Below are 16,993 nucleotides of genomic sequence, written 5' to 3'. Positions count from 1 at the left end.
ATATTTAAGTGAGAACAAATCTCTCTAACCTTTGCATGATTGTACTTGAAATTTACCACTGTATTAACACTTTCTGACACTGCAAACTTTGTATTAGTGATAAAAGTTGTTGTCTTTGTCCCTTAGAGTTCAATTTACGTTGTAAACAACTATTTGTGTGTCGAAGAAGATGCGAAGTTGCACCAGACTTTGTCATATCAAAATAATGCTTGCAATGCATACATTCAACCTTTAACAAATCACCGGGAGTGTAAGTTCTTTGAAATCATCCTAAACTTTAAACGTCTTATTTCTTTTCTTTTTCTCAAACAGATTTTTAGCTTCATCATCTTGAACATCCACTACATTCTCAACTGGAATTTCTTGAATCTTGTTGCATGTTTCATCAATTACATCCATAATTGGAATTGAAGATGAGCCTACAACAAATGGAATGTCAACACAAGGCATTCAACCACCCACTAAGAGAAGGTTGTGCGACAACAATGGTAGGCAACGGACCTACAGCAACAAGCTTCAAAAAGGGCAATGACGAAAGGTGTTGAAAAAGGTCGTGGTGAGAGAGGGCGACGACAAGAGGCTTCAGAGAGGCGACAACTTTTCCTCTTAAGCCGACGGCCAGAGACTTAGGCAGTGTTCAGAGGCAGCGAGCGTGGGCAGTAAGTTGAAGTTCTTCATTCTTCCTTCTTTAATACATAGGCAAATGGAAGAAAAATTACGGTTTCTACTTTCTAGAAAAATAAGTATATAGGGTATGTTTTACAATTTATAATATATAAAATATAAAAATCTTAATCATTATTATAAATTATTATTGATTCTAATAATAATAATTCTAATCAACATTATGAACTAATAATTTTAATCACTATTATTTAAAATTAATAATACTTAGAATGTTCCTTTAATACTAATAATTCTAATCACTACTATTAGTATTATGAATTATTATTGATTTTAGATAAAATTATTATAAATTTTACAATGTTTGTGTCTGTAATGATTAATTTTTTGAAATTTAATATAATGTTAGTAGAGTAAACTAAGTATTACTCTAGTGAGATATATAGTAACTTAACTCTCAACATGAGCTCGACTAAATCTTTTTCATACTTGAGTAAACTATGACTTTACTTGACTATAATTTTCATTTTGTCGATTAATTCAAGTACAGAAGCTCATACTTTATCTGATACATTTTAGTTTTTTACTCGACTAAAATATCACTTAGTCGATTAACTCTTTGGTTATTCAAGAACAATGATTATAACATTATATTAAGGTGCTCGACTCATTAAAAGATTGTTTGAGTTCGTTCGTTAAGCGATTGCGATATACAATTATTCGAGTAAGTATTTTTGATACTTGAGTAAATTATAATTTTATTCGATTAATATTTATTCTTAATCGATTAATGATACAAGCATAAAGTTATCATTTTAATATAGATTTATTATTCGATTAAATGTTATAGTTACTCAACGAATGTATCACTTAGTTGATTAATTATTTGATTATTTAATTAATGTTATTCCATCATATATTCTAGTAAGACAAGTATATAATTGATTAATCCCTTAAACGTATAGGTTTTACTTGACTAAAAGAAAAAATCAGTCGAGTACAATATTTGTTACTTGTTACTCAACTAAACATTTTTTACTCGATTAAAATAATAATTTTTTTAATAACTCAATACATTAGTTAATTAATTTTTAAGTCACAACAAATCTTTTTATCAACACATTCTATTAATGATATTATTATAATAATGTAAACTTTCATAATTTTTTGTTAAATAATATTTTTATAAAATTATGATTAATTTTATTAATGTATTTATAAACAAGCCTATTCACGAACCAGCTTGCGAGCCTATGATCGAGTTAGCTCACGAGCCTTTATTCAAGTCAGTTCGCGAGCTAACGAGTCGAGATTTATTGAGTTTAAGTTTAATTCATTTATAAATTGAGTTTCAATATTAGACTCAAATTTTGGTTATTTACCTGAATGAACGATCTCGAACGAGTTTTTATCGAGCCAAACACCGAATTGAGCCCGAACGGTTTGGGTCATTTGTGGCCTTACTTGTTAGTTGATATTGGTAAAAATTATTAATTTTTTATGTTTTTATATATAGAATAAATTAATTTTTATCTTTTTATATATAGAATAACATTATTGAGATTCTTTTGCCACATGAAACAAAACAAGGCATGTGATTCTTAGAGACTTTTGATGTGTTAGTATTTTGTAGGTTGATATATGTGATTTGATATATAATTGTGATTATTAATTAATATTTCAATTTCAAATTACATGTTGATATTTGGAGCAGTTAGTTTGAAGTTAAATTGAAAACATCTTTAATGTGCTTTAATTTTGATTATGTTTGTATTTTGAAAACAACTAAACAAGTAATTTGATTATCTTATTGCATGGTGAATGATATTATAAATTATTATTACTTGATTATGATGTCGATCTTATATTTGTTGATTATCAATTCGATTGATTTAAGTATAGTTGTTGATTATCAAGTTAGTATTTGTTGATATTTTTATCGTACATTAGTTTATTAATTTTTTTTAAATAAAAAATGATAAATTCGAGACTGAGCTCTACTCATAAATTGAATTGACGAACCAAGCCCGACCTGGGCTCAAGCTCAGGCTATCTTAATCGAGCTTGAGCTTGAGCCAAGCTTCCAAACTCGACTCAAACTTGAGCTCGAATTCAAGTCTGTGCTCAAATTCACTGAGCGGAACTGGCTTGGCTCGTTTGCAACCCTATCTATAAATAACCACTCGTAAAAATATATGTTTCAATTATTTTTTTTACAATAAATCCCTACTATTTGCTTTATGTACCTGTTCAAAGGATTCCCACATTATAGATTGTATTTTTGCAATTGAAGTATGGTTGGTCTTCATATTCGGCATGACCATGGTTTGGTTTGAACTGTGAACCGAACCAAAATTGTTCCTTTAAAATTGAACTAAAATTGTCTTTTTAGTTTTGATTTAAAAACTGGAACCGCAATTGAAGATTTATAGTTAAGTTTTGATTCTTAAAAATAAAGAACCTGGATTTCGATTCTGATTCAAATTGAAAAAAAATAATGAATATTTATATGATATTTCAACTGAAGACACAATAATTGGTAGTCTGGTACTTCTAAAAATAATTTTGATTAAAGTAAGTAGATTATAAATTCAAATGGTAAGTAGATTATAAATTCAAATGGTAGGTAGACTACGTAGCCCTTGAATATTTTAAACCCTAAAAGGATACGTAGATATAAATTAAATTACTTTATTTATATAAATTAAGTCTATTTTTTATTTTTTTCTATTTATAAAAATAAAGAATTAGATATATAATGTATAGTTCCTACCGTTCAAAATAGTTTGAATTGAAATCGAAAGTAAATCTTAAGGGAATCAGAATCGAATTGTCTCCTTCTATTGAAATTAAAATCGTTGGTTCCAGAACCGTGATCAAGTCTACTTCATACATTGGAGTAGTTTATCTACTTTTAACATATTTTTTGTATTAGAAACGAAATTAGAAAGAGATGTATTTTCATTTTTGAAGGCAATTTTTTTATTATTATTTTAATATTAAATTCTTTTAGAGATGAAATCTCTTCCTTCTCTTGACATTGAGGGGACTACTTCCATCCCTAAATGCAAAAAATATAAAAAAAAAAAAAATACTATTTTACTATTATTTTTTTCAATAGAGACGTCCGTCTCTTTTTTACAAAAGATTTTCTTCTCCTTGATTAGAGAGGGGAGAAGGGAAATTTTGTTTATTATTTAAATATTATTATTTTTTAAATAGAGATAGACTTAGAGACAAGACATCATTATAAAAAAAAATATATTTAGAGAGCAATTTTAGAGACGAAATTTGGGACAATCACATAGAAAGCTAGATAATACGCAGGGGCCGGACCTATGGTGAGGTGAGGCCCATGATGCGGTTGTTTCGGGGCCCATAAATTTTGTCATTTTTGGGGGGCCATAAATTTTTTCCAAGCCCACCCCCAATCACCGCCTTCTGCAAACCCTACTCCCTCTCTGGCTCTCTCGCGGCTCGCCCTCGCCTCTCGCTCGCTGCCTCGCCCTCGCTCTCTCGCTCGCAGCTTGCCCTCGCCTCTCAGTCGGTAGCTGGGGAGGTCGCATCTATGGCTACTGGCTCTGGCTCTCTAACTCTTGCTCTCGCTGGGTGACTGGGTCGTTCGCCTCTCTGCATTGCCATTGGGACACTTTGGTTCAATCTTTTGAGGTTTGGTTCAATCTTTGGTGTTGTGTTCTGTTCGGGTTCAAATTCAATACCAGTGACAAAAAAATCTTTTGGTTCAATCTTTGGTGTTGTGTTCTTGTTCTTGGCAGGTAGGCAGTGGCCACTGGCCAGTGGGCATCCCTTCATACTCTGGAGACTAAGAGACTAGAGGTAAGTTAATTTATTTGATTATATTCTATTTAATGTGTATTTTTATTTTGTTTTGGCTAATTTAACATCTATAATGAGTTTAGGAATTATGACTTTAGGCTTTTAACTAATTGTTATTTGACCACTTCATTTAGTTAGGGATTGTCCTGGCTGAATTGTGTTAATTGTGATTGAATATTTGAATTATCCATGCTAAAATTGTTAAATTTTTTATTTTATTCTTTGACATGATATGAATATATATTTATTTTTTTTATGTTTTATTATAAAAAAAAATAAAATTTAAATGTACACTGCAATTTAGGGGCCCATTTTTACATTTCGACTTAGGGCCCCAAAATCTCAAGTATGATCTGATAGTATGTATATTAGTAAATGCAATGATGGAATTAGATATGGAATATTTGCCATCTCTTGTAAAAAATATGGAAGTCGTTTCTAGTAATCTGTTGTTGTTAATATATAATAATGATTTTTTTTATGCGTGAGAGTGTCTCAAGTGAAATCTTTAGGTGACCTGCAAGTCCCTGAGCTCCAGAAGTGGATGGATAATAGGTTGAGTGTTAATTGACATTTGATCAATGAATTTGTTAAGGGGATAATTGAATTTATAGAATTGCATGTGCTTAAGATCATTTTGAGAGGATAGGAAAGTTGAGATGTCTTAGTTTAAAATGCAATTGTAAGAAATACATATTGGTTGAGGAGGTGATGGAGGAAAGGGTTTATGAAAAATTACTATTATTGGACTAATCATGGAGAACCAATGCCCCCCCAATGCAATCACTAGTAGTAGAAAATTCATACTATGGGCATGGTCGACAAAGAGAAGAATTCAATGATTATGGATGCTGTTGGACCAAGCATCAGTCAGGATATTGAGCAAGAGAGTTTTGGGTATGAACATAATGTGACGGAAGATCCCAATCCGGATGCAAAAAGAAATTCTTTGAGATGTTGTCAATTGCACAAGGTCTGTTGTGGGATGGATGTGAAAATTATTTAGAGTTATCTATTGCAATTGATATTTTAAATCTCAAGAATGATTACAATATGCCTAAGGGTTGCTTTATTCGCATGGTGCAAATTATGGGTGATGCGTTGGCGAGTAGTAATTGTATGTCTACTAATTTATGCTGTGCAAAAAAATCAATGGAAAAATTAGGCTTGTGTGTATAAAGATTGATTATTGTCTTAATGGTTGCATGTTATTTTACCAAGATGATGAGAATGAGGGAAGTTGTAAATTTTGTGACAAGGAACATTTTAAATTAACCACTAGAACAGGTAGGGTTAAAGACACACCCTGGAAGATGTGGTACTTCCCACTTGTGTCAAGGCTACAAACACTTTATTCTTCAATGGCTACAACTAGTCACATGAGATGGCATCATGAGAACCCAAGAGAGCCTGGCGTTTTATCTCATCCATTTGATAGAGAAGCGTAGAAATATTTCGACTCAACCTATCCTGATTTTGCACAAGACCCCCAAAATATGAGATTAGGCTTATGTGCTGATGGTTTTTCTCCATATGGCCTATCTAACCGCATTTATTCTTTTTTGTCTGTTGTCATTGTTCCTTACAATCTTTCTCTTTGGATGTGCATGAAAGAGAAGTAATGTTCTTGACCCTCATTATTCCTGGTCTGTCTAATTCGAAAAGTAGAATTGGTGTATTTGCAGCTGCTTCGAGATGAGCTGAAATTGTTGTGGAATGAAGGTGTTCTAACTTTTGATTTGGTGCATGATGTTTGATTGATTTGGTAAAACCTTGACTTTTCAGTTTGTAGTGTGATATTTAACAAATTGCAGGAATCATCCCTTTTTTGATAAACAATAGAGTAACTTCTTTGAAGCACCGGGATGTCCTTTACAAAATAAAACTGTCCTATTTATTCTAGGTTTGGGGTTTGATAGTTTAGTTCATGACACAACCTAGGGTTGGGCTAGGTTTAGGAAGGAAATTGAGAAGAATTCGGGAGAGAGAGAGCAGAATTGGAGGGAGAGACTGAGCAGAAACAGAGAGAATAGAGGGAAAACAGGGGAGATCGGGGAAGATAAATGTAAGGAAAGAAGTCTGAATTTAATATATCATTTCATCATACCATTCTCTACACACTATAAGCCTATTTATAGGCTGTCTAACCAAAAGCAGATTCTAGAAACAGAACCCATGTGCTCTCAACAGAATTAAAAATATCTCCTAACAAACAATTGTAACTCAATTACATTATTGCCCCTCTATTTCCCTTGGGAATATGACAGTTCAGTGCTTGCCTCCATCTTATTTGCAAAGATGTGTGCCACAGAGAGAGAGAGAGAGATGAGTGCCATTGATTCAAATGTGTTTTATTGTGCTTGGTAGGTATGATTTATGTTTCGGGTGCTAAATTGAATATTATTTTTCAAGTTTATGTGATTTTGAATATTTTCTACAACACCACAATAACACGCAAAACCCTATTTGCACTAAGTAGGAAATTTAAATAAATTTTGATTAAAGCAATAAGTGACCTTGACATTGATCTTACCTGGATAAAGTTTTCTTGCAGTTTTAATTTGAAATGGGTTGGAAAGCAGCTCAGAAACTCATACACCACTGGAAGGTTCTCAGAGGAGATAATGTGAGGACAAGGGAGAGATTATATCCTTTCAATATATTTGTATGGGTCTGTTTTCTGTATGTTATAATTTAAGTTAAATGAGTATTGTTTCTGTCTTAACTTTTCAGGTGATGATAACAAGGGGCAAAGATAAAGGTGAGACTGGAGTTATTAAGCGGGTCATTCGCTCGCAAAACCGTGTGATTGTTGAGGGAAAAAATCTGGTGAGAATCACCTAACCTTCTGTTTTGTTTTCGACTTTTGCCTGCCCTTTTTGTGTTTTGCATTTTCACTGGTGTTAGTGATATGTTGCTGCCGTTTACATAAATGATTGTTGCATTTATAGGTAAAGAAACATATCAAGCAAGGGCAGGGGCACGAGGGTGGTATTTTTACAGTTGAAGCCCCCCTCCATGTGTCGAATGTTCAAGTTCTTGATCCGGTTACAGGGTATGGATGTATGCAATGCAACATTTTAAATGAATAACCACAAGTATTATGGTCATTGGTTTCACTTATTTGTTCAATGAATGAAAGCATAATGATGCTGAACATGCAGGACACCTTGTAAGGTAGGAATTAGGTATCTAGAAGATGGCAGCAAAGTAAGAATTTCTCGAGGGATAGGAGCATCAGGGTCTATAATTCCTCGTCCTGAGATCCTAAAGATAAGGACTACACCTAGACCTACAATTGGTATGGCCATTCTTAACACCCGCATATATATTTTCCTTTTTATGCATGTGCTCTCCTTGTGTAATTTTAGTTATTTTGCTTGTTCTACTCTTTTGCTGGTGTTTTCTTGTTGCATCTAAGTGGTTATTTTCTTTTTTTTTTGGGGGGGGTTTTTCAGCTGGCCCCAAGGATACTCCCATGGATTTGGTGCTAGAAAAGACGTATGATCCTCAAACTGGCAAGGGCTTGCCTGATCTGTAAATCCAGTCCTAATCAGCGCGGTGAAAAGGTTGAAGATGAGTGAGTTCCGTTGCTTGCCGGCTGTTGTTTATTTCTTCTCTTGACTCTGGACTGTAATGAGAATTTTTCTTCGACTTGGTTCCTACAAATAATGGATTTTTTGACTTTTAGTGTCTGTGTCTCCCTCCGAATAATTGCTGCACATTAATTAATGTTTTATATATTATATTTACATTTTATGATACAGATACAATGCAAATGCAATCATATGACTGCACAACAAAATGATGCTCTCTTTGGTAATTTCACTTAAAGTAAATAACTGGATTTTTTAAATGAAAAAGAAAAAGTTTATGGGTTTGCTTAGGAGGGTGTATAATGGGCTGTGTTGGGGTGCTGAGCCTACACTACACCCAGTGGGTTGTGCCACATGGGCTGACTCTGACTCTGACTGTGTCATTATCTTGGAAATCTTTAAAAAGATTAAAGAAATATTTTTAACAATAAAATAAAAATGTTTTATTGAAAACTCAAATTTAAGATTATATAATATACGTTCTAATATATATTAAATAATGCTTCAAATTATTTTTATTATTTTAAATTGTTGGAAAAAAGTTTTAAAGTGCATAATACAATACAAGCTTATAATTTATAAATTATTAGGTAAAAAAAATTATAAATTTTGCTCTAAAACATGTATACATGTGATAAATTATACATGACTACGTTTTTATTTATAATTTTAATTTATTTTAAAAAAAATTGAACCTTGACGACTTTGTCAGGCTGGAGGACCCATTTTGTGCTGGGTCGGGCAGGCCCCACCCATATGCAAGTATTGTTTTATAAAATTTGATTGCCACTCACTAGAAAGCATGATAGTAACATAGTTTAAGCTTATGTTCTAAATATAATTCTAAAACACCACCTCAGAAGTTCAGATTTTTTATTTATATATTGACCTGTATTCTTGAGTCAATATAAAAAATAAAAACAAAGAAACAACAATTATTAGTCATTGTTGCTTAACATATTAAAGATTTTGTATAAATATAAATATATATATACACACACACGATATTTGAAGTAAAATTTTTAGTAGACAAATAGAATTTTATTTTTTTCATTTTGGTGAGAATTTTTTGAGCAATTAAAGAAAAATGACTTAGAAGAAAATCCAACGATTTTCGATAAAGAAGAAAGAACCTAGTCATGGACTTTTTGGGACCAAAAAAGTAAAATTTCTTACTTTAAGGACCCCCTGACTTAATTCCATAATTTCTGTAAGAAATGTAAATCACGGAACCTAACAGTGAGAATCAAATACGAGACATGTGACCGACTATATAGCGACTAGAATCTAAAGTTTTTTATGACCAACACATGTATGGTCTCAACTGCTAGGTTATGCTGGTGGAGACTAGTGATTGACTCTTTCACTATAGGACACAATGATTACAAATAATTGTCATTAATAATAGCTACTTTTATATTTTATATTTTTTTATTTATATATCTATTACCTTATAATTTCTTGACAACATTTTTAACAAGGAAAAAAATGTAATAAAATTAAAATTTTAATAATTATTATAAAATAAATTAAAGTACTAAGTATTAATTTATTAAAAAGTATAAAATTGAAGATCAAACAAATGTTTTTACCTTATAAAAGCATATATGTTCATTTAGGTATATGTATATATATATATGTACGTATTATAATTTTCAGATTTCTTTATTACATTATAATGATTAAATAAGTAATTTTAAATCCTTATAAATTTTAAACAATATCATTTTAAATAATTAAATTTAAAATATAAGCATTTGAAAATTTTAAATTTCAAATTACTTTATTTAAATTTCAAATTATATCATTTATATCAATAACAACTAGAGGGGTCTTCCCTCTTTGAAAAAAAAAAAAAATTCAAAGATGAAATTTTTTTTCCATCTCTGACAATAAAAAATTTTAGCAACAAAAATTTTTCATCATTAAAATCGAAGACAAAAAATTGTCTCTGATTTCGTCTCTGAATAAGAGACAAAAAAATTATCTTTAAATAAAAAATAAAAAAATTTCGTCCCTAAATTCGTTACTAAAATTCTTTTAGTTATTATGCTTTTCGGTTGCTAAATCTGTTTCTGTCATTAATGAATTTTTTTTTTATATAATAAAATTGTGGAGAGCTTAGTTCGCCCACACCAAACAAATATTTCAAAATCAACCCAAAGCTTCTTTTAGGTGGTAGCTTGAGAAAACCCAAGCTGCCAGCGCTTGTACTGTTCTCCTTGAAAATAAATATCTAAAAAATGGATCAATGAGGGATTGACATGTGGGGGCAATTCTTGTGAGTTGAGCTAAATGTCACTCAGAAGGCTTCCAATTCCATTACTTGCCATTGAGACCATTAATGAGCATGACTCGAGCCCCTAATATATGTATCGGGCTCGACTATGTCTAAAATAGGGAGTCCAATGAAAATTATGTTCGAATCATCCTTTATGCGGTTATACCATGTACACATTAACTCATTTACTCATTATTATACTTGATCTTTTATTGTCGATCACTAATATAAGTATTGGACTTTATACTAAAAGATAAAAACTCCAAACTTACAAGAGATTGACAACGTTATCGTGAGCGCCATCTTCCTAGCAACATCCTATCCGAGCGCAATAGGAATCAATACCTAGATGGTTGAGAAGAGAGATTAAATACACTATTGTTAGATTGAATTGTGATGAGTGATGATCAAATTACTTATAAAATAGCATTACAGTATCTCATCTATCTCCCAACTTTCAAACCTCTAACCCTCCCTAACTTACTACTAAACTTTTATTTATTTATTTTGTCAAATTCATATTTTTATATACTTTCATATTTTTTTCGTGCGGACGTCATTTAAATTTTTTTATTGTTTTGATTATATCTTTAAATCTATTTTTTGAATCAATTTAATCCTTATACTTATATTTTTTTCGTGTGACAGCTCGAGTTTTTCATTGTTTCGATCATACTCTAGATCTTTATTTTCGAATCAATTTAATCTCTATACTTTTATGTGTAAAAAAAAAAATTAAGTAAAATGATAAAGTTTACATTATACTCTGTTCATGTCAAAATACAGGAATTAAATTAATTAAAAAATACAGGTCCAGAGATATAATCAAAACAATAAAAAGTTCGAGTTATCACACAAAAAAAAAAAAAAATAGAGATTAAAATATAGATGTTAAATTGATTCGAAAATACAAATAATTAAAACAACAAAAAATTCAAAAAAAAAAACATAAAACCATAAGAACAAAAATATAAATTGTCTTTTTTTTTTTTGGACAGTGATTCTGGGTCTGAATTTGGGGGGCTGACCACATCCCCAGGACCAGGAAGGATGAAATCGGCATTCAGTTATTAAATATTTAAAATTATTTTTGTGTCTCCCAAACCAAACTGAAGAATGTCTTCACTTGTAATTATATAATTCATTATTATGTTGTTAATAATATTAAAATACTAATATTCAGATTATTATCATCAATACAATATTCATGATAGTGTTAATATTATAATTTTAATGATAATAATTTATTACTAATAGTTTTATACTAAAAATTGTAAATAAATTAGATTGGTGAGACTTATAACTTTAAAGTAGCGTTATTACTAATAAAATAATATTAATATAATTTCTCAACAAAAAACTAATTAATATGTATTAGAGAATTCAAAATTATTATGTCATCCATGTCAGACAACATACATTTGTCCAACATGGGCAAAATTAGGGAGGGGCGTGCCCCCTCCCCCTTACATGCTTGTGTCGGGCAAATTTGACATGGACAGAAAATATTTTTCTTAAAGCATCTCTTTTTTAAATTATTATGATTTTTTTAGTAGTCATAATCATCATTTATTTAACTTATGAGTTGTCGACGTTTGATTTCGGCCGACCGTGATTCGTTTTGGGTCGCGGTGAGTCAATCCAAAAAAAATACCGAGAAGGAAGGAAGAAAAAACCCCCCCCCCTCCCCCAAAGTTCCAAGCGTGTACACCAGAATCTTTTACGTGGTTCGGCCAGAACGATGCCTAGTCCACGGCCGCCCTCTGATTATTCTCCCAGAGTGGCGGTATCTGATTATTCTTTTTCCGTCCCTCCTCTTTGCTCCTCATGGCCCCCTTTATTTCCATTTTTCTTGAGGGACTTTTACAATCTAGATAATATATAAAAATACAGTGTTTGTATAATGGGGGACAAATAGTTCTTACCGCCTTCGTAAGACCGGGAGTGGGATCCTCATTACGAGGGGCATGGGCTGTTACAGATAAAGTGATCGGACCCTACCTCTGACTTCTCAGCAGCTTTGCCGCTCATGCGAGCTGGAGATTTTAGGCGAGCGACCTGGATGGCCCAGCGATCTGGAGGATATTTCAGGAGCTCGTTAGTCGATTGCTCCGAGCTCGTTGGGGGATTACCGGGAGCTCGCCGTACGCTCGCTTTACGAGTTCCGGGTCTTTGATGGAGGCTGGACCTTCCTTGACGAGGTCGTCCGGGCCTTCTTGGCCTTGGGTGATTGGGCCGGTCTATCGGACCGAGTCTGGCCCATGCGGGGAGATGCGGGAAATACATATAACATAAGCCCCCCAGTTCGCGGTACGATCTTCGTGCTGGGAACTGACGCGTGCCAGCTGTTCTTCCATCCCTCCAACTTCTGTCCAATCACCTTAAGTCTCGTCGTTCCACGCAGCACGCCTTGTCGGCAGCGCATTTAATGCGCGCCCCCTCCCCATTTCTGCGCATGATTAAACTCGTGGGACCCACAAGCTGTTGTGCGGCCGCTGGATGCCGAGCATGTGATAAGTCGTCATTTGATCCGACGGTTGGGATGGATCAGGCCGTCAGTATAAATAGTGGGGAGTGTCCACCCGCTTCTTCTTTCACGCTATTTTGAAACTCCCTCAAACTTTTGCCTCCCTGCTTTCTTGTTTTTTCTCTCTCGAGGCCTCCGTTATCGCCGTGCTTTCAGACGTCTGCCGTTCTCGTCCGGTGCTTGGTACGAGTCCCCATTCAGTCGTCAAGCGCAGCTTTTAGGTAAGTTTGTCGTGTCTTTTCTTCTTCTTTTAGTGAGGCCGTCCACCGTTGGTTAGCCGTCGGTGGTTTCTCTGGCTTCGTCGATCGATGTCGTTCTCATTTTTGGAGAAACGGCACGATTCGGTTTGTCGTTTGCTGGGCCTTTGGGTCCAATGACCTTAGGATTAGCTTTTCATGGAACACCGGGCTCGCGGCTGCAGCCCCTCCGCCCTAGGCGGTACCCCTTTTTGCGAAGCGCTCGGCCTGGAAGACCTAGGAGACGTTTTAGGGTTTTTCTTCTAGTTTCTTGAGGTCTGGTTCGCGACTTGCGACCTGACTGTTCTCTCTTTTCCTTTGTAGATGTCCGACCAACACCGTGGAAATTCAGGTCAAAAGCGCTGCAATTATATCGTAGGAGAAAACGACACTTCGAGCTCCGAAGATTGTCTCATTATGGAGGGCCAAAATCTTGGGGGTGCGAGCTCGGGGTGCAGGAAGGTCGCCGTCCCGACCTCTCGGGAAACCGAGCTGAAGGTTCAAGATCAGATCGCTGCTGATCTTGCGGTCTTCAAGAGATTCTCGTCCAAGGCCAAGCTTCACGAGGTGATGACTTGTGCTCAGGAGTTTCGTCTCCCCAGGACCTGCCGAGTATACATCCCTGCATCGAGCTCCCATGCAGCCTACCCGCCAGCCAATTTCGTAGCTATTAGCCCCCAACACCTCGAGTCTGGCTTTAGGTTCCCAATAGCCCCGTACCTTATCGCCCTCTTGAACGACGTCAAGCTCGCCCCCTTCCAACTAACACCGAATTCGTATGCCCAACTTACTTCTTTGGCCGTTTTATTCCTTATAAACAAACTTCCTCTCCCTTCCCCAAAACTGATAAGATTTTTATTTTCTTTCAAAAATGCCAAGGACGGGCTGTATTACCTGGCGGCCCGTCCTTCTCCGTACAAGGCCGCCCTTCCTCAGGGTAAAGCAAAGGGGAAGTCCAACGTGGGCGATTACAAGTCCAGTTGGTTCTTCGTGTCTTGCCCTTCCCTTTCTCTACTTAGGAATTGTAGCTTCGCACTGACCCCTGGTAAGAGAAGATGAGCTCTCACGAATCTTTCCTTTGTTCCGAGAGTGCTTGTTTTAACTTGCTCATGTTTTGATGCAGATTTTGGGGGGAAGAAACCGATTTTATCGGCCGAGGAGACTGATATCCTTGGCAAACTTGTGGCTGCGGAGTCGAGCTCGGAGATTCTTGAGCTTTCGGACGAGCTACTTCGCGAATACGAGCTCGCCCCTCCTCTTGGCACCGAGACTGTCGAGGGAGATCATTTCAGGGACTTGGGTGCGGAGGTTCTCTCTTCCGGCTTACAGTTCGCTGAGACGAACAGTTCAAGAGGGGAAGCCGACCAGGACGATAATATGGTTGATCTCGAGCTCCTCCAACCGAAGCGTCATAGGGCGAGGTCGAACACTACGTCTTCCATAACCCCGAGCTATAGCTCGCGGGATGGCAGGTCGGAGCAGCCGCAGCCGCAGTCACGCCCCCAGCAGCAGCAAACCCAGCAGTCGCGGGGGGGGGCAGCAGGAGCAGCGGCAAAGAACACTGCCCCGTCAGCCCCAACAATCAAAGCAAGCTCATCTGCAGTTGGGGCATCGGCCACCTGCCTCCCGAGACCATGGTTCGAGTGGAGCCCGTGGGAAGGAGGTTGCGGTGGAGGTTCGAGACGCTCCTGCTGCCAGCTCGAAACGGAGATCGGACCAGCTGCAACAGGGGGAGGATATCAGGGCCAAACGGGTCAGGGTCCGTGAGAAGGAGCTGGCCGTGGAGGCCCTGCCAGGAGGGGTCTTTGTTGGTCCCCTCCTGGATTCCGTGCCCGATTTCCTGGGTCCGAACTCCAAGCCCCTTGACGACCCGAAGTTAAAGGGAATCCCCCTTTGTGATTTTGTCGCCCGTCACAGCCTGGTGGTAAGTAGGAATTCTTCGTGCCTTGGTTTCTTAACCTACCCCTTTGGTTTTTTAATGAGCTAACATTTCTTCTTTTGCAGACTTCTCTTGCTGCCGTGAAGCTCCGAGCTCAGTACAAAGATTTTGAGGAGCAGCTTCAGTCGGTGAGCACGTCCCGTCAGGCCGAAATCGCGAAGCTTGAGGACGAGAAGAACGCCCAAAAGGCCGAAATAACGAAGCTCTCGGACGAGAAGAAAGATCTCCAGGTCGAGCTTCTTGCCACTCAAAAGGAGGTGGAGGGTTGCTTGACGCGTCTGAGGATGGAGATCCAGAAGAATAAAGATCTCGACGAGGAGCTTCGCAGATCGAAGAACATGTGGGAGCAAGCCAACTCCGGGCTCACCGGCGAGCTAAATGGAGCGAAGGCGGAGTTGCGGAGGGCTGAGGAGCGACTCAGATCAACCGAGGCCGAGCTTAAGGAGGCGAAGGAGGAGCGGACACGGGCGGATGATCGTGTCGTCCGATGCGAGGAGCTTGCCAAGAGGACCATTGACGATATAAGGGCGGAGGTCGGAGAGCGGATAGACGCGGCTCGTAGGGAGACCAGATCTGACACCTGCTCGGCATTTCTGTACACCCTTTGGGTGAACCATCCTGAGATGGATTTCTCCTTTTTCGGTGCGCAGGCTGTCGAGGAGGTGGCTCGGTATGCTGCCGAGGCCGCGGAAGATGCTGATGATGCCAATACCCTTGACTCGTTTTTGATCGCAGCGCAAGCTCCTCAGGTCGGGGCCGAGCTATCCGGGGTCGCCGCGGCTCAACCTGGTGAGACTGCCAAGGAGCCTCCTGTGGAGGTTGCCGAGGTTTTCCCAGCCGGGATTGTCGAGGTCGATCTCCAGCCGACCATACCTACTGAAGCTCGCCCTGTCGAGGTTGATTCTGCAGAACCAAACGCCCCTCTTAGCTAGGATTCCCACATGTATTTTTTTTTTTTTTTTTTTTTTTTTGTAATGTGACCTTCATCTCATAATAAAAAATTGGCATTTTGTGCACGTTGCCTCAGATTTCCTCGCGAATTCAAGTTATCTCTGATGACGATTCTCGAATCATGACTTGAAAGTAACTTCTTCACGGTATAACTTGAAATTTCTTCAACAAAGCCCCCGTATTTTTGAAAGGTCCACTGATAAGGAACTTTTGAGTATGTAACTTGATAATAAACTGTTCGAAAATAGGTCCAGGTAGATCCGGAGTTTTATCAGCTCGTAAACTAACGCTCTTTAACCAGCTCGTTGATGATAGTTGTAATAATCAGCGCGAACACTCATACCTAGGCAGTTTCCAGGAAACCCCGTTCGGCATGTTTTGACGAAATAACGAGAGCCTTCCCGAGATATATGTAAAGTCGGACGGCCTTGTGATCTTGTCTAACATGCGGTGGCTGAGAAGCTCGTTATAGGGCGTGTGCCTGATAGGTCGCGAATGCTTTATTTTTAGCCAAGTTAAGACGGACCTCAGCTGATAGGGTCCAATACGCAAAGTTTGCTAGGGTATGAGCTTATGCCATGGCCTCGGCCGGCATGTTGAGGCTTTAATAAGTTTTCAATAAATTGGGAGCGAACACTCAGGTAGGTCGCAGACCATGGCTTTAAGCCAAGATAGGAGGACCCCAGCTAGTGAAAGCGCAGCCTGTAGCACCAAGTTATATGTTCAGGCGGGTCATAGAGTGACCCCAGCTAACACACCATGGCTTGTTATTTCGTTTGACTTGTACGGCCGGGATATGTGTCCAGGTAGGTCGCGTTACGTCCTCAGCTAACACCCAGTGGCTTTTACAAGTTTTATTTGAACTGAGAGGGAACACCCAGGTAGGTCGCAGACCATGGCTTTAAGCCAAGATAAAAGGACCTCGGCTAGCGAACCCAAGCTCGGGGTTACTTGTGGAAGTGGTTGCTCAGTAGGTTCCGAACCATGACATAAAGTCAAGAT

At 37.3% G+C, this 16,993-nt stretch overlaps 1 protein-coding gene across 2 annotated transcripts; it reads left to right on the top strand.

Moving 5' to 3' along the window:
• The first annotated feature begins 4,054 nt into the window (after positions 1-4,054).
• LOC127813985 (uncharacterized) lies at positions 4,055-8,151 on the top strand. Of its 2 annotated transcripts, none has more exons than XM_052355183.1 (7): positions 4,055-4,293; positions 4,401-4,461; positions 7,005-7,087; positions 7,195-7,290; positions 7,413-7,516; positions 7,626-7,762; positions 7,920-8,151. In XM_052355183.1, the coding sequence occupies exons 3-7, from the start codon at positions 7,028-7,030 to the stop codon at positions 8,000-8,002; spliced, it is 480 nt and encodes a 159-aa protein (XP_052211143.1). In that variant the 5' UTR covers positions 4,055-4,293; positions 4,401-4,461; positions 7,005-7,027; the 3' UTR covers positions 8,003-8,151. The 2 variants fall into 2 exon arrangements, with proteins under 2 accessions (XP_052211143.1, XP_052211142.1); XM_052355182.1 differs by having other exon boundaries at positions 4,056-4,293; positions 7,016-7,087.
• The last annotated feature ends 8,842 nt before the right edge of the window (positions 8,152-16,993 follow it).

This window comes from Diospyros lotus, chromosome 12, assembly GCF_014633365.1.
Source record: "Diospyros lotus cultivar Yz01 chromosome 12, ASM1463336v1, whole genome shotgun sequence".
In the NCBI taxonomy this organism is placed as follows: Eukaryota; Viridiplantae; Streptophyta; class Magnoliopsida; order Ericales; family Ebenaceae; genus Diospyros; species Diospyros lotus.
The sequence above is the reverse complement of the archived record's forward strand: the minus strand, read 5'-3'. Positions and strand labels throughout refer to the sequence as shown.